General features: G+C 35.9%; 5 protein-coding genes and 1 long non-coding RNA gene across 10 annotated transcripts in view; 5 read left to right on the top strand and 1 right to left on the bottom strand.

The window, feature by feature from the left end:
- Positions 1-637, top strand: part of LOC104736130 (ribosomal RNA processing protein 1 homolog) — an 8,414-nt gene extending 7,777 nt beyond the window's left edge. Inside the window, exon 2 of one of the 3 annotated variants that reach the window (XM_010456062.2) lies at positions 1-637. In XM_010456062.2, the coding sequence (XP_010454364.1) occupies positions 1-505 (505 nt within the window). In that variant the 3' untranslated portion in view covers positions 506-637. The other 2 variants (XM_010456061.2, XM_010456060.2) reach the window with 2 other exon arrangements.
- LOC104736132 (protein trichome birefringence-like 5) lies at positions 751-3,535 on the bottom strand. Its single transcript, XM_010456063.2, has 5 exons — positions 2,805-3,535; positions 2,162-2,354; positions 1,678-1,871; positions 1,267-1,425; positions 751-1,117 (listed from the first exon to the last, which is right to left on the bottom strand). Exons 1-5 carry the CDS (start codon positions 3,434-3,436, stop codon positions 793-795), a joined length of 1,503 nt encoding a protein of 500 aa, XP_010454365.1. The 5' UTR covers positions 3,437-3,535; the 3' UTR covers positions 751-792.
- Positions 4,383-6,228, top strand: LOC104736129. 2 transcript variants are annotated; one of them, XR_759528.1, is made up of 6 exons: positions 4,383-4,515; positions 4,632-5,092; positions 5,247-5,368; positions 5,473-5,624; positions 5,901-5,929; positions 6,062-6,228. It is a non-coding gene; the product is annotated as an uncharacterized LOC104736129 (long non-coding RNA). The 2 variants fall into 2 exon arrangements; XR_759527.1 differs by having other exon boundaries at positions 5,901-6,228.
- LOC104736128 lies at positions 8,454-12,964 on the top strand. Of its 2 annotated transcripts, XM_010456059.2 has the most exons (14): positions 8,454-8,756; positions 8,913-9,000; positions 9,128-9,236; positions 9,401-9,450; positions 9,586-9,652; positions 9,739-9,811; positions 10,616-10,671; positions 11,266-11,359; positions 11,492-11,576; positions 11,783-11,845; positions 11,975-12,034; positions 12,202-12,294; positions 12,485-12,547; positions 12,741-12,964. In XM_010456059.2, the coding sequence occupies exons 1-14, from the start codon at positions 8,698-8,700 to the stop codon at positions 12,828-12,830; spliced, it is 1,050 nt and encodes a 349-aa protein (XP_010454361.1). In that variant the 5' UTR covers positions 8,454-8,697; the 3' UTR covers positions 12,831-12,964. The 2 variants fall into 2 exon arrangements, with proteins under 2 accessions (XP_010454361.1, XP_019089926.1); XM_019234381.1 differs by lacking the exons at positions 8,454-8,756; positions 8,913-9,000; positions 9,128-9,236; ... (1 more) ...; positions 9,586-9,652; positions 9,739-9,811 and adding exons at positions 9,928-10,037; positions 10,124-10,196.
- On the top strand, positions 13,663-16,336 carry LOC104736127. The gene has a single exon (XM_010456058.1). It carries the CDS (start codon positions 13,731-13,733, stop codon positions 16,308-16,310), a length of 2,580 nt encoding a protein of 859 aa, XP_010454360.1. The 5' UTR covers positions 13,663-13,730; the 3' UTR covers positions 16,311-16,336.
- On the top strand, positions 16,703-18,304 carry LOC104736126 (RING-box protein 1a). The gene is made up of 5 exons (XM_010456057.2): positions 16,703-16,947; positions 17,050-17,100; positions 17,224-17,283; positions 17,862-17,933; positions 18,017-18,304. Exons 1-5 carry the CDS (start codon positions 16,818-16,820, stop codon positions 18,052-18,054), a joined length of 351 nt encoding a protein of 116 aa, XP_010454359.1. The 5' UTR covers positions 16,703-16,817; the 3' UTR covers positions 18,055-18,304.

The raw sequence follows: 21,344 nt of genomic DNA, 5'->3' as shown, positions 1-21,344 counted from the left end.
TGTTATCGATCTTGGTAAGAAAGATGAAGCTTTTGATGAAACTATGATATCGGATCTTCGACAGGAGTTTGAGAAGATTGCATCTGAAATGAGTCCGTCAAAATGTGAGGTTGCAAGTGTCTGTGAAGTAGCAGAACCTGTGTCAATAGCCAAAAAGTCCAAGAAGAGGAAAAGAGAGAACAAAGGGGAAGTGCAAGAAGATACTACGGTTAACAGAGATGCGGCAGCAGAGACAAGCTTAGCCGGCCCGAGCAGTGAGAAGAGCTCAAAGAGAGTAAGATTCGCAATGAAGAACAATTTGGTGTGGAAACCTCATTGCCCTCTACCTCCACAAGATTTGAGGTTGCCTCCGTCTGCTACGCCAAGAGGAAGTGCTCTGAAGAAAGGAATCCCGGCCGGCCCAGTGAGGGAGCTGGCGAGTAGGAGGACGAAGAAGAAAGCGAAACCCGCTGCACGTAGAGGAGTGAAGACGATCAAGAACTTGAAGAAGAAAATGTCACCATGAAAATGGAGTGTCGAGTCATCATTGGTTGCTTTGCTTTTCTTTAAATTTTTGTTATAGTTTCAACTTTCAATACGTCTTTGAGATTTTGTTTGCTGATTTGAGAATTATGAGAAAAATCTTTGCCATTGAAAACTGAAAATCTCGTCCCATGTCCGTTTTGTTCACACCTCTACATAAAAGAAAACTATTTTTCACTCAAGGGTGATAAAATGCACAAAATTTTGAATTGGTCATTTGTTTCTCCTCGTCTCGTCCTATCTAATTTTGTTGATGTATGAGCTCAGCTATTATGAATGTGGTTGTAGGAGCAAAGACGCGTATATAAGATGGTTCCAAACATCGGGAACTCCTGGCAGACACCAGTGGCTGCAATCCTGTCGCTTCGTTGACACTTTTTTACCTTCTGTGTTGGTCTTACCATAGATTGACGGATGTCCGTCTTTGCGGAAATTAGTCAGCTTTGTCACGTTTAGGAGAATCACAGGAATGTGCATCTCCTTTATGGCTTCCTCGACTATTTTCATTTTCAAAGGATAGGAATCCAGGATTGAACCTTTCTTTACCGGTTCCACCTCCCCATTGCACGACCCTCCCGAGTCCCACACACCTCCCCTGTTTAAGTCAAGACACAGAATACGCTGAAGAACTTAACTCTTCTGTAAGAAAACCGCAACAAGAGTACATGCAGGAGGCCAAACCGAAATGAACTGGTTTGTAACTGATAAAAGATTTCGGGAGGTAAAGAAAAGATCAGGGATTACCGAAAATGGGCAGAGGAGTATCCGCGGTAAAATACAAGCTGCTTTTTGGGATTCACATTCTGATCAATCCATTTTGCCCAAGTCTTCAACGACCTTCTGTATGCTTCAGTCGCATCAAATTTTGGGTAGATGTAATCACCTTCTTTGTAGTAGTTTTTCCTGCACTAGTTATTATTCACCATGTCATATACCATTAATGGCTTGTCCTTATCTAGAGAGGTGTCATGAAACAAAAGTACAATGGGATGCACCAGTAAAATCAAGCTGTTAGATGAGAAATTCAGAAACTATAATGGATACTACAGCTGAAAATAAATGTACTCTACATCTCGAATTTGGTATTTGGAAATTCTCTGATTAAGCCAACAGTTGTGAAGAATTGTGATAAAGCAGGAACGGAAAGAACCATACCCTCTGGCGGTCTTTCCATGAACCCACCAATGTCCAGTGTTAAAGACAAGAATGTCAGCGCGCTTCCATTTAGCATGTGACTTGTCAATGCGATCAATCGAAAGGGTCGGATTAGTGTTTCCTTGAGCATTTGCTCTAACTCCTTCCCTTACAAGAAAATGTGACCTCACAAACGCTACTGTGCAATTGAAATCCTGTTAGACATTATTACACATTTTAACCCCAATTTAATCAATCGAAAAAGATGCACACAAATAGATACTGTCTCAAACAAAAATATGTCAATTAATGGTCACAAAAAGGGGTCCTGGGAGTTCTAATAAACTCCAGAGGATCCATATTTAAAGAATAGTATATTGGGGTTACTTCAATCATAACTCTGTTGCCTATTCCAGCACCAAATTACAAGCAGAGTAGATCACCAGAATACCAGTGAACATTCAATCGAAAACACAGGCAACAATGAGCAGAAGAATGAACTTACTTCAAACTTGAATACAAAGTAGCCTCTCCCCTTTGTTATATTATGGCCATAAACCTCGTACATTCTACTCTTATCGGATAAACCTTCTCGGAGAACGCAAAGCATCGATTCAAACTGGTTACGGTTCATAGAATCCCCAACCAACAACAAACTTTTACCTCGTAGCTTCACCAAGAAGTCTGTAGCATTAAACCTATGATTGGAAAGTCAATAAAAAAAGGGGATAAATACATTCTATGCACAAACAGAAATTGTACATGAGGTGTTTCTGCTATGTAAAGTGTGACAGCATGTCTGATCAAGGACTAAGCATTCATTATTGCTCTTTTTGTATAAAGAGAAAGCAGAAGCCACGATTACTGAACAGTGAACACACAGGAATCCCCCATTAAAGTTGTATGTAGAGTTACAATATTCGCATTTAAGAGAGCTTCTCATTCATTTATCTATACATCCACGCTAACATATATGTTCAAATAACCTTAGCTTCACAATCAGCTAATAATAGGACAATTCAACTCATGAACACAACAAAGCTATATGGCAGTCCCTAACTTCATTTCAAACGTAAGATTCGACGACAATCATGAACCATGTAAGGTGAAGAAGTGAAATGCTGACAAATTCTGAAAAGATATCATACCGTGGAAGATCACAACCGTCAGGCTTCCATCTCCAATTGAGATAGTCAGAATCACGCCTCCCATTCCTCTGGCAATCAAAAGCTTCGTCAACATAAGGACACGATCCAGGCTGATACAATGGATACTCATCATCGTCCTTAACCCATGATCCCCTGTACAAATCACAGCCTCTCATCTTCTCAACCACCGCCTGGTCCACAGATTCACCATTACCTTCGACGCGAGACTCTTCTCCTCCTCCTCCTCCTCCTCCTCCTCCTTCTTCTTCCGGCTCAGTTTTCGCCGTGTGTGAATTTTCCACATCTTTCAATTTCAGCTCAGTCTCGATCGCGACGTCATCGCCGCGGCGTGAATCGCCTTCCTCCTTTGGATTTGTTTCCACGGTGACGTCAACATCGGTAGCATCGTGTTCTTGAGGCTCGATTTGAGGGAGTATGGGCGTGGGAGGGGGTGGATCGGCGGCGGAGAGAGGGATGTCGGCGGCGTGGTAAGGTTGGAGAGAAGGTTCGAGAGTGCGTCTAGTGAAGAGGAAGACGCTGCATAGGAAGATAACGATGAAGAGTGAAGTTGTGACAGTGTAGGAGACAATGGTGCGAGGGAAACTAGGGAAAGAAGAAGAAGAAGTCGACATTGTGAAGTGAAGCTACCACCATCGGAGTGGAGCTAGAGAGCTACGCGCTACGATGCGACTTCTCGAGCATTCAATTTTTTTTCATTTTTTTTTTAATTATTAACTATGTTATTAAGGTCAATATTCCAAATAAATGCACTTATATTTCTGCTAAATCAGGTAATTTTAAAAAAAAATCGAGTATTTTCATACATTCATACTAAATTGGACAATAAGTGAATGAATGTATCAAAGTAAGCAATCACTAACCTAAAAAGTAAAATCACAATTGTGGCAATATGCTACTTTCACACATGTTATCTAAGATCTTACTGTTTATGATAAATCTTTTTTTTGGAGGCAAAAAAAAATGATTAGAAGATTAGATTAAAAACACAGAAAAAAAGACAACAACCTGATAACAAAACATATTTGGATATCATACTCATCAAAATCACTAATAGAAAGTTTAAGAAAATCTATAATATAAGTAATCAAAGGTGTTAAGTGTGTGTTAGCTTAAAAAAACTAAAAATAATGGGCTGGAAAACAGATTACTCTCTTTTTAGCTTGATGATATTCATACACCAATTAGAATTAATGCAAAAAAAACTTATCTTATTGGCTTAGAAATTAGAATAGGGCCTATGGATTTTAAATCATTAGTGGGAGAAAAAGAATTCTATATGATTACCAGAAAAAAGAATTTTAAATGATTACTTGGTAATAATGGTGTGACAAATCTGCTGAATCTGATTTTAAAATTTATGATACGATATTGTAAATTACTAGATTATATGATGTAACACCACCAAGTATCATAAATCTCCCCCAATGCTCTTCATCCTCCGTCCCCTTTTGCCACAACTTGCTCACAAAAGAACACCTTGCCAAAGTTGAACAATTCGCACATTATTTGCCCATTAACTTAATCTTCATCATAATCTTCCACAACTTCCACTTTTGACTTTCCTCGAAAAATATCTCAAACAGTCGTCAAAACAAAAGAATCTAAGTGATGAAGAAAATCTAACCAATGTGTTCAAACCTTCGTCTTAACCTTCCGGGATTGTACTCTCCATCTCAGGTTTAGAACAAGTGTATGTGTCGTCACTGCTCAGAGAACAAACATTGTCTCCTTCGTCCTCTTCAACTTCAATGAATTCGCTAGTCTTTTCTGCTGCAACTTTATCAGCTTTTTCTCGTGCCCTTGCAGCTGCCCTTTCACGTGCTTCAGCAAGGCCTTTTTTGGCTCTTCAAACCGCTGCTCTTTCTGCACGCTCGCGGACATCAGAAGCCTTCCTAACAGCAGCACTCTGAACTTTCGCATGAGCTTCAGCGGCTGCTCTTTCACGTGCTTCCCTTCTAGCCCATTTTACTGCTTCTCTTGCCAACACTCTTTCACGTGCTTCCATTCTAGCCCAGTTTAGGAATGTTTATATTACATGAAGATTCAGAATATATAGTTCAGGAATCTTTATATTTATCTCTAATGTATTATTTACATTTATATATACCTTAAAATAGGAAACTAAATCTCTATATAAGAGAATGCATTGTATCATTGCAATCATGAGATTCTAATACAATCTTCCTCTAACACATTATGTGTCCGAGATCTGTGAATGGGATCTTCTCAACGGCGGACCTACTAAGGAAGAAGGTCACCTGACCTAGGTAAACTAACTAAATAGTTTGTTTTTACATGTAATTATGTAACATTTCAGTAGTACATATGGTAAATTCTGCACTGTTGACCTCCCCATACCCGAGTTCAAACCAAATATGACAAATTAATATTTTTCCCTGTAATTGACCTTTTTCTGTGTAGGCGTTGTTTTGAAGAATGCAAGAATTGTTAAGAAGGGGACAAGTAAAGCGAATGTAGCAAGCGGGAGTGTGGTCGAGACACTTGTTATTTTGTCTTCCAATATTGTTCAAATTATTGCACAAGTGTGTTCTCTTCTCTCTCGTCCTTCATTAACTTGTTTTTTCTTTGAGCTGCATTTTTTTTTTGAGAATCCATGTGACAAATAGCTTATGGATCTGTCTCATAGGGAGTCTCGCTTCCATAAAATGTTACAACTAGCAATAATGAGGCTGAAAATGTCAGATCAGCCACATATACTTTACCTTGTCGGCCTCCTTTATGTGAAATAAACAGCTTCACAAAATTCTACCTTGAAGGAAATGTCTATGATCATCTGAGGTAAACTGTGTGCTTTGCTTTAACTTCATCTTCAAACAGAAACTAAACTAATGGTGATTGGGTTATGGATGATTCATCATTATGTGAGTCTTCTTGCTGCACGTTTTATGTGCAATGTCAATCTTAGCAAATCTAGTTTAGCATCTGCATCAACAATATCAATGCTCACACAAATCACTTACAAGAAGATATTGTTAGTCTTGTAGAAAGATAGTTCATATATTTGATTCGCTTATTACTTAGCAGCTGCTTACTTGTTAGATTTTTTTTTTGCAGATTGATATGCAAAGCTCAAGTTCTAAGCTGTGAGTTCAATTTCCCCGGAGTTGTTTTTATCTTTGTTATAGCTGTGGTATATACTCATGACATTTGAAATTTTATTTTGCTGTTAAAATTGCAATTACCGGTTCAACCGTTCAAACCATGAATTTGTCCAGCTTCCTGACGCTTGTTGCCTCTGTGGTGCTTGTTGTTCCCATTGTGTTGGTGGCGGTATTGGTGTTGGCGTCCTACGTACTTGCCTTTGTGGTGATGGCATATGTGATCTTTAAGAGGGTTGTGAACCTCGTAATAATAATAATAATTAAAATTACTCCAAATTAAGGTCAATATTCCAAATTATATATCGTAAATGCAAATATATTTATGCTAAATGAGGTAATTTTTAAATAATTTTCGAGTATGTTCATGAATTCATACTAAATTGGTCAATAAGTGAATGAATGTATCAAAAGCAATCACTAAACTAAACAGTAAAATCACAATTGTGGGAATATGCTACTTACACACATCTATGTTAATGTTATCTAAGATTTTATCATTTATGATTAGTTTTTTTTTTTTTTGAAGGCAAAAAATGTTTAGAAAATTAGGTTAAAAAAATAGTTAAAAAAAAAAAAAGACAACGACCTGATAACAAAGACATATATGGATATTAAACTCATCAAAATCACTAAAGTCTCAAGCAACTAGTAAGATATTATAATTCATAATAGAAAGTTTAAGAAAATTTATAAGAGAAGTAATCAAACGTGTTACTTATTAAGTGTGTGTTAAAGTAAAATAATGGGCTGGAAACAGATTACTCTCTTTTCAACTTGATGATATACATACACCAACTAGCTGTATTCATACAAAAAAAACTTATCGCATTGGCTTAGAACTTAGAATAGATGGGAGACTACGGATTTTAAATGATTATTACTATTTGGTGGAAAAAAGAATTCTATATGATTACTACTGGTGAAATAAAAAAGAATTTTAAATGATTACATGGTAAGAATGGTGTGACAAATCTGCTGAATCTATTTTAAAATTTATCATACTATTCAAAGTGCAATCTTGTTCTCATCAATCTCTTTTTTTTTTTTTTTGAACTAAATTCTCATCAATCTCTATATACTTATTTAAGTAATGTTGTTAGAAGTTTAACAACATTACTTATCATGTGGCATATTACAAAAAATGTCAGTGCATTTTAATTAATTGAATAACTAACTAAAGAAAAGCTTATATTAGTTTACAAAATAATATGAAAATATTTTTGAAATTATTTAACAGATTCTATTTATTGCTTCGGAAATCTTAGGAAACAATGACAAACTATTTAGAATAATTATAAACTTAATTTTATTTATAATACTAAGATTAAATATATGCATCCCTAAATCGTTTAATAATGACATATATATTTTAAAACGAAGATACAACATTGCTTATATTTTAAAATATAAAATCTTCTAAATAACTAGATTATTAACCCGCGCTACACGCATGTATGGTTATGTAAATTGTCTTACAAAAAGTTAGATTTGAAAATCATTTAAACAACTATATATTTACATATAATATGCAAAGTTATTATAGTATATTTGTTTTCAAATTTTTTAACACAAATGTTCTTTTATTTTATTTTAATCATCATTTATTTGTTCTTAAAAAAATAAAAGAACTCAATTATTCGTAAAATTTGCAAAATTCCGTAAAAATAAAATTAACTTTGCCTTTTTCGTAAAATTTGTGCAATTCATAGATCAGCATAATCAACACATGAACTCAATTATTCTTTCAAACTAATTATTATTAGATTATATTATTTTAATATATAAAATTTACATAATATCAAAAATATTAAATATTGAGATCTCTGATTTTGATTGGTCGTTAAAAAAATTTGAATATACAAAATTCTAGAAATTTTTTAAAAATGTTAATTAATGACATGTCAAATCCCTATTGGATGTTTTAAATCTTATGTGGACAACTTTAGGAGCTTATAGGTCATACTTTTATTTAGTATAGATTTATTAAATATTTTTTGAACTGCACATCAATGTAATGGCATCTTATTCAAATCTTAAAATTCACAAATGTTATATTTTATTTAATATAATATATACAACTAAATAAAAAACGAAAAGTTAAATTGAACTTTCTAAAAACAACTGCTTCAATACAATTTTTTTTATTTTCCGGATTTTACTTAATTTATATGATTCATTGATTTGAAAATTGTATATTTTACCGAAGAGGGGTTGAAATCAAAGTATAAAACTAATTAAATTATATGTAAAAGATTATAAAATATATAGAATTAATCAAATAAAACTTCTACTATTATTTTATAACTAATAAATTTATAGTAAAATTTATGTAAATATTTCGCATAACTCTTGGTGTAATGTAACATCACCTTTTTTAATCTCACTAAAATCCTTAAAAAGTTCCAAATAGTAGCAATTAGGCCCAGCAAAATCCACTCAATTTTTGTTTGTTTGATTGTTTGTTTTTAATCCTTTTGTTGGACCAATAAGACAATCTCAGCAAAATTTTGACTGGTTGTTCGAAGAGGAAGAGGGGGACTTTGCACAAACCCAATTAAAGAGCGAGCGTTATACCAAACATTCTAATCCCTTCGATGATACTATCTTCTAATTCTTACCCCTTGCTCTTCACATCTCCCTATCAAAATCTCTAGATTGGGGGCAACGAATATGACTCAACCCTAATTTACAAGTCTCTTGAGATTCAAAGTTTTCACTCCCACACGCGAAAGCAGAAACCCAATACCAAAATGGCCAACGCTCGACGATCTTCTTCCTTCAATCCCGCGACGGAGCAAGACAATGCTATGTAAGTCTTTTCCTTTGTGATGATTTGTTCGTTTTGTTTCCTTCTCTCTACTCATTAGCCAATTTTTGAGCTTCAGATTCAATGCGTCTTTCTTTTTTTTTCTTCAAATTATTTTGCAGATTACTCAATTCTCTCTATCTTTTATTGTGATTATAGGTTTCTTGATATTCTACATGAAGCTCCTCTCTTCGGTCATCGTCAATCTAGAAGTCTTGTTGGAAGCTGCATTTATCTGATCATACTGGCAAGTGCTTCTAAACTTAAACTCAAGAGTCAAGAGTATTTGTAAACTTTCTTTTTATATGCATTATTATTATTAGACACATGAGAGAGTGTCTGACTTTTGTATTTACTGTTTGTTAAATTTTTAGGCAGGTTATGCTATTTTAGCAGTTGGAGCACCGTGGATACTTCAGTCTGTAGACTCTCTTATCCCCTCGATACTTTGCAGCTGCAATGTTGCTCTATTGTTGTTAACAGGTAAACTACTAAAATACTCCCTTTTTAAGCTTATTACTACAATCTTTGTTTAGAAGCAAGTCAGACTAAATTGTGGTATGCTACTGCCTAGTACATTTGTTAATTGGTCATGAGTACTACTGCAGGATAGGTATATAATTATTATGAGTATTTTTCTGCAACAGGTATGTTTCAGCAATACTTTGTCAATCAGGTCCAGAAAATACGCTTGCAGGTAATGTTTGTTCTAACCAGGCGGATACTGCTCGTTTTATTTATTTTCTAAAACTATGTAGAAATGGGTCGATATTCTCTATTGTAGTTGTAGTAATTTCATCTAAATACCTTCTGAAAGAACCTTCTATTGCAGGGTTATTACAGTTTCAGTCAGAAATTGAAACATGTAGTTCGTCTGCCATTTGCCATCATGGCATATGGTAATTTTTAATGCTACTTTTCCAATCATATATTGTTACATATATCTATTTCTTGCACTCAATAAGGTGACTCTGTTTTGTTCTAGGGACTGCATCTATGTTGCTTTTCATGGTGTGGAGACCATACGTCAGTGTTCTTCCCATTTTTACTGTACAGAGGTCTGCAGCCTTCTTTTTTAGATAGANATGTTTGTTCTAACCAGGCGGATACTGCTCGTTTTATTTATTTTCTAAAACTATGTAGAAATGGGTCGATATTCTCTATTGTAGTTGTAGTAATTTCATCTAAATACCTTCTGAAAGAACCTTCTATTGCAGGGTTATTACAGTTTCAGTCAGAAATTGAAACATGTAGTTCGTCTGCCATTTGCCATCATGGCATATGGTAATTTTTAATGCTACTTTTCCAATCATATATTGTTACATATATCTATTTCTTGCACTCAATAAGGTGACTCTGTTTTGTTCTAGGGACTGCATCTATGTTGCTTTTCATGGTGTGGAGACCATACGTCAGTGTTCTTCCCATTTTTACTGTACAGAGGTCTGCAGCCTTCTTTTTTAGATAGACTAACTGCTTATACATTCTTTTGAGTTTTCTGTTCTGTTCAGTTGATCACATTTTCTGTTTTTATTTTTTTTGTCTTCGACGATTATACGAATAAAAGGAAGATTCTGACTCCATCCTTAACATCTTCCAACTTTGCTAAGAAAATTACTACTATCTCATAATGAAACTCCTTATTGATAAACTGTTTTTATTCACGCAGGTGACATATTTGACTTAACATGTTTACCAATTCTTAGATAAACGCCTACAAGATGTTTATATTGATGCTATTGACTAGAAGTAGTATATAGAAGCTGACAATGTCTTTCTTATTTTTTATTTTGGAAAAACTTGGTGAAGGAACTTTTTTTTTGGCAAGGTCGAAAACGCTTACGAGCATATTGTTCTTGCAGGTTCATCATTTCTGTTGAAGCAATATCTGCCGCTTCTTTTATGATTGTATTTGTTGGTAAGCCATACGGTCCAGAGATCATATTTACACTTTTAGGCATGCATTCAGCATTACTTTAGTGTCTCAACTAGAGCAGTATCCAAATCGATTCACTTTATGTTTGTTAGATATATGAAATACACCAGGTTCAGCTGTTAAGCCTGGATACTTTTCTTAGTCTCGAAATTTCATGCCATGATTGCTAAGTGTCAGTTTTCATTTCTTATGTACCTGACCCATAGAGCATAACTGAAATAATTCCATTGCCTCTGGGCTCTATTGCGATAAAATGCATGCTAAATTACCATCAAACTTTCTACACTCTATGGTCATATATTTGTAATTATATGTATCATGTATGCAGTTCTTACAATTGGCTATAGTTTTTGGTTGAATATTAGGAGATCACTGCAGTATCTTCAAGAATTGCTGTTCTGGGTTTCAGTACCTTTTTTGTTCTCAATGCAGAACCTGTCATACAGTGCATTCGAAAAAGCCATTGGCTAGAGCATAATGCATTCTTTTGTTACATTGTTGTGCCAGTTGTTTAGTAAGAGATTATGTAGCTAAGTTATTATGCAGCTCTTCTTATCTGTGTTTTAATACTGGTAGGTTATGTTCGCCAGTATAACTCAGTGAACTCTCAGCCCGATGTCTTAAATTCACTGTATTCTCCCCTTCAACCAGCTGCTTTGGAGGGATTGAGGTACTTTCACAATCTCACTGGAACCTTATATTCGTAGTCGTCATGAATATCAAATTTAGCATGACAACCTTATAATGCCATGGCGATACTTACACAATTCTCAAGTCTTCAGTTTATGTTCTTGAAAAACAGATACCATGAAGCTGGTCGCCTTTCTGATCAGCAAATGGCTCTACTGCAATATCAGCGTGAGAATCTCCATTATCTCAGTGAAGAGGTGACAATACATGGAATATTTATCATGAGTACTTCATTTCTGAATCTTGATGCTTGTGTTATTTCTTACTAGTCTACAGTATCGTACTAGTAATCCTACGTTCAATGCTCTTTCTAGTTCTTCATCATCCAACCTAATTATATGCAGAATTATCCTGTGCTTTCGCTAGAGTGAGTTTCTTACCTCTCTCTTTCTTTTTTCTCCAGATTCTGCGGTTGCAGGAGTCTTTAAGAAAATATGAAACCAATGGTAGTAGCAGCACTCCTCAGGTTTGAACTGCTCCATTACAAAATTAATGACTCCTCATGCTAACAACATTCTTGATAATTTTCTTAAAATCCATGTAATTCCTTCCACAGTGATTTTAATTTTGCAATTGTTAAATGATAAACTTTCAGGTTGATCTGGCGCATCTTGTGGCTACTCGTGATCAGGAACTGCGAACACTTTCTGCTGAGGTAAAGCTCAGTTAACAAATGATAAACTTGCAAATTCGCATGGTTAATTTTTAATTATCACCCTTGGTGGAAAACATATCATAGCTGATTGACATTTCATGGCTAATACTCTTTATGTGGCATCTCGAAATGGAGGATGATAATAGATTAAAATTGTATGTTTGCAGGTGGATCAACTCCATTCCGAGCTTACTCTTGCTCGATCTCTGATCTCTGAGAGAGATAGAGAGATACAACACGTTCGGAATACCAATAATCAGGTTTGAGACTATTTATAAACATAAGAACCTGAGAACATAACATACTCTCCACGAAGATCACAGTCACATCATGTGTAACAAAAAATGCTTTACTATGAAATCTTTTGCATCGAACAATTTGTAAGGGCTACACATCTTCGGATCTGTGAAATTAACTCAATCATCTTCTCTTTTGAAACTCCTAAAACAGTATGTTGCAGAAAATGAAAGATTAAGAGCTATTCTTGGAGAATGGAGTATGCGAGCTGCAAAGGTACAATCTTATCTTCTCTCTCGTTTGTCTTTTGTAGAGGCATGTTTTAGAGATGCAATATGATTCGTGAAAAGTCTATGTTAAATTATCATTCTATAGTTTCCTTCCTATATCGGGTTTATCGAATCCAAGCCCTTTTGCGTAATATATGTTTTTGTTTTCTGAGGCTAACAAAGTTAAACCGAATGTGTAGCTCGAACGAGCTCTGGAGGTGGAGAGGATATCAAATCTTGAACTGCGGAAGAAAGTTTCGGCACTAAGAGACCAGAGGCAGGTGGCATAAAAGCATATACATCATCTAACTATTCTGTAACTCACATGGCTTGTAGACAAATATTTTGACACTATTTTGTAAGTCTTTGTTGCATTTTTTCTTGAAATGTTGATTAGAATGGAACTCTCTTTCTTTGTGCATAATTTGAATGAGTTATGAAAAAATTGTAAATAAATATATTGTTGAAAATAAGTTTTCTCACGAATTCTTTTTTTTTTTTTGTCAAAACCAAGTTTTTAATTAAAAGAGGGTTCAAACCGGTATAGCAGCCGGTTCAACGGTTACATCGACTACATTAGAGTAGGAACATTCAGTAGCAGATTGATTACAAGAAGAAAGGGTGATTGATTACAAGAAGAATGTTTTCTCACAAATTCATAACTTAATAATAATAATAGAAAATTAAGATGACACCATATTAATTACTAGTGGTCTCCTCTTCCACACGGGTATGTTTTCGGTTCTAATACATTTTTCTAATTTTGTTTTCTGTGATATCTTCTGTTGCTTGCGGATCTTACCAATGACAGGTAATAGATAGTATTTAAAATTACATATTTATTATTATATCAACCATAGATAAATTAGTCTTCGATTAATTTACAAATAATCCCCTGTTTATAGGCTAGACGCTAGGCACAACCTATCTATCCAACGACTAACTCCTAATGACTTTTTCGAACAAGACTGGTATGTTGTAATATAGAAAACACTCTAGTCATTGACTTTATGTAAACGTGACAACTTGTTATTTGATTTTAAGAATTTTACAAAGCTCCCCCCGATACATACAGAGGACACCAAAGTCGTTATACTCGATCACCTCCTTTTGTTTCTTTTTCTGTTTTTTTTTTTCCGGTTTTGGGGTTATTATATACTCACTCAAATCATTTCCTTGGGCAGCACACAATGGATTTGGAGTCGGAGCTCGGGATAGTCATTTCTCAAGTGATATCTTTCTTTATCGATGAGGATTCGGTTTCGGAGTGGGCTTTGTTATTGAATTTACGGCCATCAAAGTTCGTAGCACGTTTTAGTCAACTAATCTCTCTCATCAAATCTATGGATTTGGATTCGCAGCCGAAACCGGAGTCGGAACTCATTTCACTCATCAAGCAAATAATACATTTCGGCAACTCTATACCGGATGATGATTCGGGAGCGGAGTCTCGGTTCGTGTCACTCATTACTCGAATGATCTCTCTCATTAGCTCTACTGAATCGGATCCACAGCAGCCGGAGCTCATGTCACTCACCACTCAAATATTATCTTCCGCCTACTCACTGGATTCAGATTCAGAGCTCTTATCACTTATTACTCAATTAGCCAATGTCGTCAATGTCACGTACTCGAAGCCAAAAGCGAAACAGGATCCCGAGTCAAAGCTCATATCACTCATTACTCATCAGTTACTACCTCTCATCGACACTAGGTATTGGATGATAGATCAGATTTTGAAGATCGTTTCACACATCGCTCTTATAATTTCTCTAGTGATCTCAATGGATCTCAACTCGCAGCCAAAGCCGGAGTCGGAGCTCATGTCACTCGTTACTCAAACAGTCTCTCTATTCAACTCTATGGATTTGGATTCACAACCAATGCCTTTAAGAGATGTCATAACAATCATTTCTCAAAACTTCGACCATCGGATCATCTCTACAAATTCGTATCCGGAGTACAGTTCACTCTTTCGGGAAGTACTCACACTAGAGCCGATGCCAGAGCTTTTATTACTGATTCATCAAATATTGTCCCTCGTCGCCTCTATGAATTTAAAGGGGAAGAAGCTTATTTCTTTGTGCCCTCAAGTAGAAGTACGTTTGAGAGAAGGAAGATTCCATGTAGATGAAGAAGTCTCGTTGAGGAGCAATAACATGTGGGACTGTCTCCCATTAAACTGGGAGAAACTGAAGCTACCAGGAGAAGTAGAAGCTGTACTCCATTTCCGCTGCCGAAACTGCAATGGCGAGAATCATACAGAATATAACAAGGCTTCAGTTGAGATCAAACACCCTCTTCATCCAAAACATTCTCTTCAGCTTGTCTTGTTGAAAGGGAAAGGAACCAGGGAATGTTATTGCTGTGATGAAGATCTCTTGAGGATATTTTACTATTGCTTTGCTTGCGATTACGCTATGAATATAGCTTGTGTGGAGAAGCCACGAGTCTTGTCTATAGACTATCCCAAGTGGCATGAGCATACACTTGCTCTGTTTCCAAGAAACACTTCTTTAACTTGCAGCGTTTGTGCCTTGTCACATACAAGCTGTCCTTTTTATATATGCCCTCCTTGTGACTTTGTGGTTCATCAACGTTGTGTCAGCTTACCACGTCTCATAAGGATATCTCGTCATCCCCATCGTATCTCTTTTACACTTTGTTTCGGCCAAGGAGATTGGTCTTGTGGTGTTTGTCGTAGAAAGATCGATAATGATTACGGGGGCTATTCTTGCATCAAGGACGGTTGTTCATATGGGGTTCATTCAAGATGTGCTACACAAAGAAACGTGTGGGATGGTAAAGAACTTGAAGGAGAGCCAGAAGAAGACATTGAAGAAGTTGAACCGTTTGTGAGGATAAGCGATGGAATCATACAACATTTTAGCCATCAACACCATCATTTGAGACTTGATGACAACACATGCAGAGATTACGACGAGAATAAACAGTGTCAAGCATGCATCACACCAATATATTACGGTAATATCTACTCATGTATGCAATGCGATTTCATTCTCCACGAAGCATGTGCGAATTTTTTCCGCAAAGTACATCATCCGATACACCCTCATTTACTCACACTAGTGGGGGGAAACAACGGTGTTATGAACCTTACGAAATCATGTTCAGCTTGTCCTTGGTTGTGCACAGCTGGTTTCTTCTATAGATGTGATGAAGAAGAGTGTTTATATTTTAAGCTACACGTGCAGTGCGCCGTGATTTCTGAGCCATTGGTCAATGAGAGTCATATGCATCCCTTATTCCTTACATCCAAACCAGGGGAGCGGAGACCATGTTCAGTTTGCAAAGAGTTATCAGAACCTCATATTACAAATGAAACATTCAACTGTATTGAGTGTGACTTTGCTTTGTGTTTCAAATGTGCTACTTTACCTCAATACGTAAGGTATAAGCATGATGAGCATATACTCACTCTTTCAGATGGGAAGGAGACAAGTATCGTCCCGACGTATTGGTGTGAAGTTTGCGAGAAACAAATACTTCCAAGACAACGATTTTATATATGTGATGAGTCATGTTGTGTCACCCTACACATAAAATGCTTAATCGGAAAGGACTTATACATGAAGCCCGGTTCATCGTGGTTCTTCTTCAGCAAAGAGCTACGTGTTCTGCCCAACAATCATCATATGTCTCGGCCTGTTTGCACCACTTGTAAGCAACGTTGTTCACAAAAAGTGATTTTTCACCATTATGGCTTAGTGTTTTGTTCCACATTCTGCATTCGTGATTTGCAGTCTTAATTAATGGTTAAGTATCTTGATGGTCATTGCTCTTGTTGTAAAAAATCATATATATGATAAACCTAGGGGATTGTTTTCAACTTTTCACCCTATTGACACATATTTACTCGAAGAAGAAAAAAGTATATATATAGCTTTTTGTTAATTTTTCTGGGGATACATAGAAAAGAAGTATGTTACAAAATTAGATATCTTTCCATAATGTTATTGAAATATTTAATTAGTATTACAATTAAAAAATCAAAATTTGTTTGGATAATAAAAAGAGAAAATCTTAGATATTTTAACCGACTTAATGGAAAATTACGGAAAATAATAAATTTCTAACGAAGGCCCACTAATATATATAGGCAAAGCCCAGCGCAGCTTTATTAATTAATCTTTCTCTTGCTTCTTCTTCTTCCGTCCTCTCTACAAGAAAAAAGAACCCAGCGAGCTCTCTCTCAATCGTTGAGTTTGTTCTTCGGCTTTTCTAGGGTTTCAAATTTTCCTTTCCGATCGGGTTTAATGGCAACTCTTGACTCCGACGTTCCTATGATTCCTGCCGGAGGAGCCTCTGGTAGCGCTTCGTCTTCCACAAAGAAACCTAAGCGATTCGAAATCAAAAAGTGGAGCGCCGTTTCTCTCTGGGCTTGGGGTAACCGCAACAATCCTTTATCGTATCCTTCGATGTTTGTTTTTACGATGTAAATTTTGGTTAGGTCGAGTTTTTGATTGATCTTTTTCTTTTTGGTTTCAGATATCGTTGTTGACAACTGTGCGATCTGCAGAAACCACATCATGGATCTCTGTAAGTGAAAGAACAATCGATTGATTTGAGGAATTTGTAACGATGATGTTTTGATGATCCGTAGATTTGCTAATGTTTTGGCTTGCTTACTTTGTTATTGTGTGTTTTGGTTGTTGTTGTTAGGCATCGAGTGTCAAGCTAATCAGGCCAGTGCTACTAGTGAGGAATGCACCGTTGCTTGGGGTAAGTCTTGTTTCTTCTATGATCTTGATTGTAATCTTTGCGTTCTGTTTCGAGACTTGATTGGGTTTACCAGTTGTAGCTATTGTGATTGTATGAGAATTAGTATTATGTGAAACCATTCTAGAATCTCAGAGTGTGTATGTTTGATGTTGCCATTGAGTTTTGCTTATTTGGTAGCATGTCTTTGCTTTATTTGAAAGGAGAGAACCCTATTCTTGTTTTGCAGCAATCTAAATTGTTCAATGATTAGTACGGTTTATTAAAATTTATGGTGTTTTAAAGATTTTGTGGAGAGAGATCAGATACTATTTATTGTGTTCGCATGCTTTTAATGTCTTGCATTGGGTTGTATTATTGAGGATGAATTAGAAACTTATAGAATGACCAAAATCACTGCATTATGTATCTCTGCATTCTCTATTGATCCTGCTCTGGAAGTGTTTGAGAAAGTAGGAAGTTTTCATTTAAGATATGTGATTGTGTGATTCTATAATGTGTATTTTGGACAACCAAGTCGAACTACATATGATGGATAATGCCTTTTCTAACTAAAGCCGCCTTATGTGGGTACTTTTCAGGGGTTTGCAATCATGCCTTCCACTTTCACTGCATCAGCAGGTGGCTAAAGACTCGTCAAGTTTGTCCATTAGGTAAGTGTTTCTCTGTTTAAAGCTTCTTTGACTAGTTTGCAGTTTTTGGTTTCTTTGTTAATTTTGCCGAGTTTTTTTAACAGATAACAGTGAGTGGGAGTTCCAGAAATATGGTCACTAAACCAAGGACTGTTACCCGCAAACATGTGTCTAATCGAGAAGATATCAGGTTCATCTGGTTACCGCATATGATAACTAAGGATTTTCTCAAGGGTTTTTCTTTTCTTTTTTCTTTTTGTAATGTAATTCGCCAAGTTGTGGAACAGAGATTCATTGTTCACTGAACCTATCATCGTTGTGCTTTGGGTGACGTGGTTGATTTCAAAAATTAAAGAAAAAAAATCCTGCAAAGAAAGTTTTATTGAGGCCAATTGATTTCCCCTTCAATCGGAAAACCACATATTTATTGAGTAGTAAACTTGGTCTTGAAATCCCTAAACCCAAACCCAAACCCTTGAAGAGAGAAATTGTACACATTTGAGTCTGAGATAGGTTTCCTAATTTATTTTATGATTTCTGTATTGTATTGGTATTTCGCCGGCTTCACTTTTTTCATACACCACAGACAAAATATGAAGTGAAAACACCGGATGGTTAATAGTTGAATACCACCAGCACAAGACGACACTTCGCTAATGAAACTCTGTTGCTAATTTGCGTGATTATTCACTTTAGTGAAAACAAATTCAATCCATTGCTAATTGTATTATTTCAAACTAAATTGATGTGTTTTCTTTTAAACGTTTAACAACACATTATATAGCTGATCACCAATTTACTTGTCCGTAGCTAATAGCATGTTTTTTTTATAACTAGTAAAAGACTTTTATAAGAAAAGAATATCATACAACATATGAAATTTAAGTGTTATATAAGAGCGTTAATAAAAAAGGGCCCTTTAAACAAAAACTAAAGAAACACTGTTAGAGCTAATATAACTAAACAAGACGAATCTAAAAATCAAAACAACTTGTAGATAGGCTTCATATCAGTAGGATTGTACAATCCAAAATTCTGTTCAGTTCCAGCTGGTTTCTGATTCTCGTTAAACGTCGCGAACAAAAATCCTTCAATGCTACAGTTTGGCCTCTTCGGTGTCCCTTTACCGCTTTCAACATGTTTGATAAAATTTCCGTTGTACCTAGCAGCGATGTCTGGTGTTGTCAAGTATCCATTACCGGCTGAAGGCCATCCGGTCTCTGACACAACCATGGATAAATTTTTCACCCCTTCTTTCTCCATTGCCCACACGAAAGCGTCGAAAATAGCATCAAAGAGGTTTGAATACTGCATTGGCCCGTCCTTGACCACAACATCTTTGGTGTTGAAGGTGGCATAATCGAGGCTGATGTTAAGAGGATTTGACGCGTAGGCGAAGTAAGGGTAGATGTTGACGAGTATTGGTGTATTCGTTAGAGACAAGAACTTCAGAACGGGGACAAGTTGTTCACACGCTTGGGGAGTGAACTTTCCTACGGAAGGTGGGTACGACTTTCCCAGGTTCGACATAGCCACCACGGTGCTTATCAAGATTTGAAGATTCCTCGACTTGACTAGGTTTGTGAAAGACCGCATGACGGGAAGCACTTGAGGACCAATTTCTCCGGGGATGACTTCGTTGCCAACGGTAATGAACGTGATGTTGACGTCTGTTAAGTAAGGCTCGATGTTGGTTGCAAACCAGTGCTTAACAGCATCTTCGCTGGCAGCAAGAGCAGCCAAGTCTTGGTCCTTGATGCCTACGGTGACTCCAATATCTTGGTGGCTGCGTAAGGCGTTAAGAACCTCAGTGTTTGGGTCGAAGATTCTGATTTTAGTGATGCCTATGGACTTGTAAAGGCTGACTACATTGGCTGGAGACGGGAGGTTGTCTCCAAGGAGACCATAGTTTAAGCCGATGTTTGTTGCTGATACATTATTGGAACCGTCCTTGTTGTGTTTGAGCAGAACTGCTGTGCAAGAGAGCAGAACGGCCGTGCACGAGAGCAGTAGAAAGACCAATAATATAACACACCTCATACCGCAACTAGCTCTCGTATCTGCAGAATCAGTTGAGAGCTAAAGATCACCAATTTTGTTTAACCAAAATAACATATATATATATATATATATATATATATATGAACAAACGGATCGACCAAGGAGCCAAACTTGTTTATCTTCTTTGTTTTGTTGCAAAACGTAGGTTGTAGCCTTGCAGGTTGTAGGTTTATTATATTATATACACACACATATTCCATTTATTTAAATTGTACAGTTGCTTCTTTAATTTTGTTTATTATGGGCGATATTCCATTTTATTTGATATCACTTTACTCGATTCTTTCTTTTCCTGACGTTATTTAGTTACATATCTAATTACAAATTTGGTTTTTTCCCTTTTTACCAATTAGAACTGCCTTTTTTTTTGTGTGTCTAGATGCAATGCCTTTTTATAATTAAACTGGAAAATATCTAGAATTGACTAAAACTTAATGGAAAATTCTATCTATGAAATTATGCAAGCATTCATAAATTTTAAAATTTTGTGTAAAAATTAGCTTTAGGAGCATCTCCAATATAATTGATGTTTAAAATATATATAATCTAATATATTTTTTCAAAAATAATTATATAGAACTATGTATTGATGTTTACAACTTCATATGAACGGCATTTGAAATTTTCACAGAACTCAGCATTATCCAAAAAAATAAACACACTTTATTAGTGTTAAACAAAATTAATCGATCCATAACACTTGTTTATATATTGTTTCAAACTAGGGAGCGAGTGAACAAAAAAAAAAAAAGACAACACATCATTTGATTAGGGGGTGTCCTGTTCCTGTATCAATATCCAGAAAATAAAAATATCAACAGTTATTTTGATATGGAACAAAGAAATGTTTGAGGCAAGACCAAGATTGTATAAACCAGTTAAAACAATGTGGAGCTATCTTCAGGGTCGAAGACCAATTGCAGCTTCATTGATTTCTCCTTTTCGATGGGTTTCACAAATGAAGTTGTTTCTTTCAATTACTTGATCCTTATAAGAATGGTATGGTTGCTTTGTTTTTTGGAATATGAGACTGCATATTGTGTTTGTGTTACAATTTTGAGACAATAAAGAGGGTCTAAAATAGATGTTCGCACATATTTTAACTTCCAAATCCAGCTCGAAGACTAAAACAGAGTTTAACACAGGAAGAGGCTAATTGGTCCAGTTATATCCCATGAGAACTCTTAGACCCAACTTGGGAAGAAAACCATGCAACACCACACCAGAGAATCCTCCTGACTTGTGTGTATGAGCTATTAAAAGCATGTGGAGCTATAGTATAATTATTATCAATATGGTCGAAGACAGATCGAAGCTGTAGTAATCTGAAAATACTTTTGAAGATTCTTTTTGGTTCACACATATAAAAAC

The sequence above is a fragment of the Camelina sativa genome, chromosome 13 (genome assembly GCF_000633955.1).
Source record: "Camelina sativa cultivar DH55 chromosome 13, Cs, whole genome shotgun sequence".
Classification (NCBI taxonomy): Eukaryota; Viridiplantae; Streptophyta; class Magnoliopsida; order Brassicales; family Brassicaceae; genus Camelina; species Camelina sativa.
Note: the sequence above shows the minus strand (reverse complement) of the source record. Positions and strands in the feature narration are given on the sequence as shown.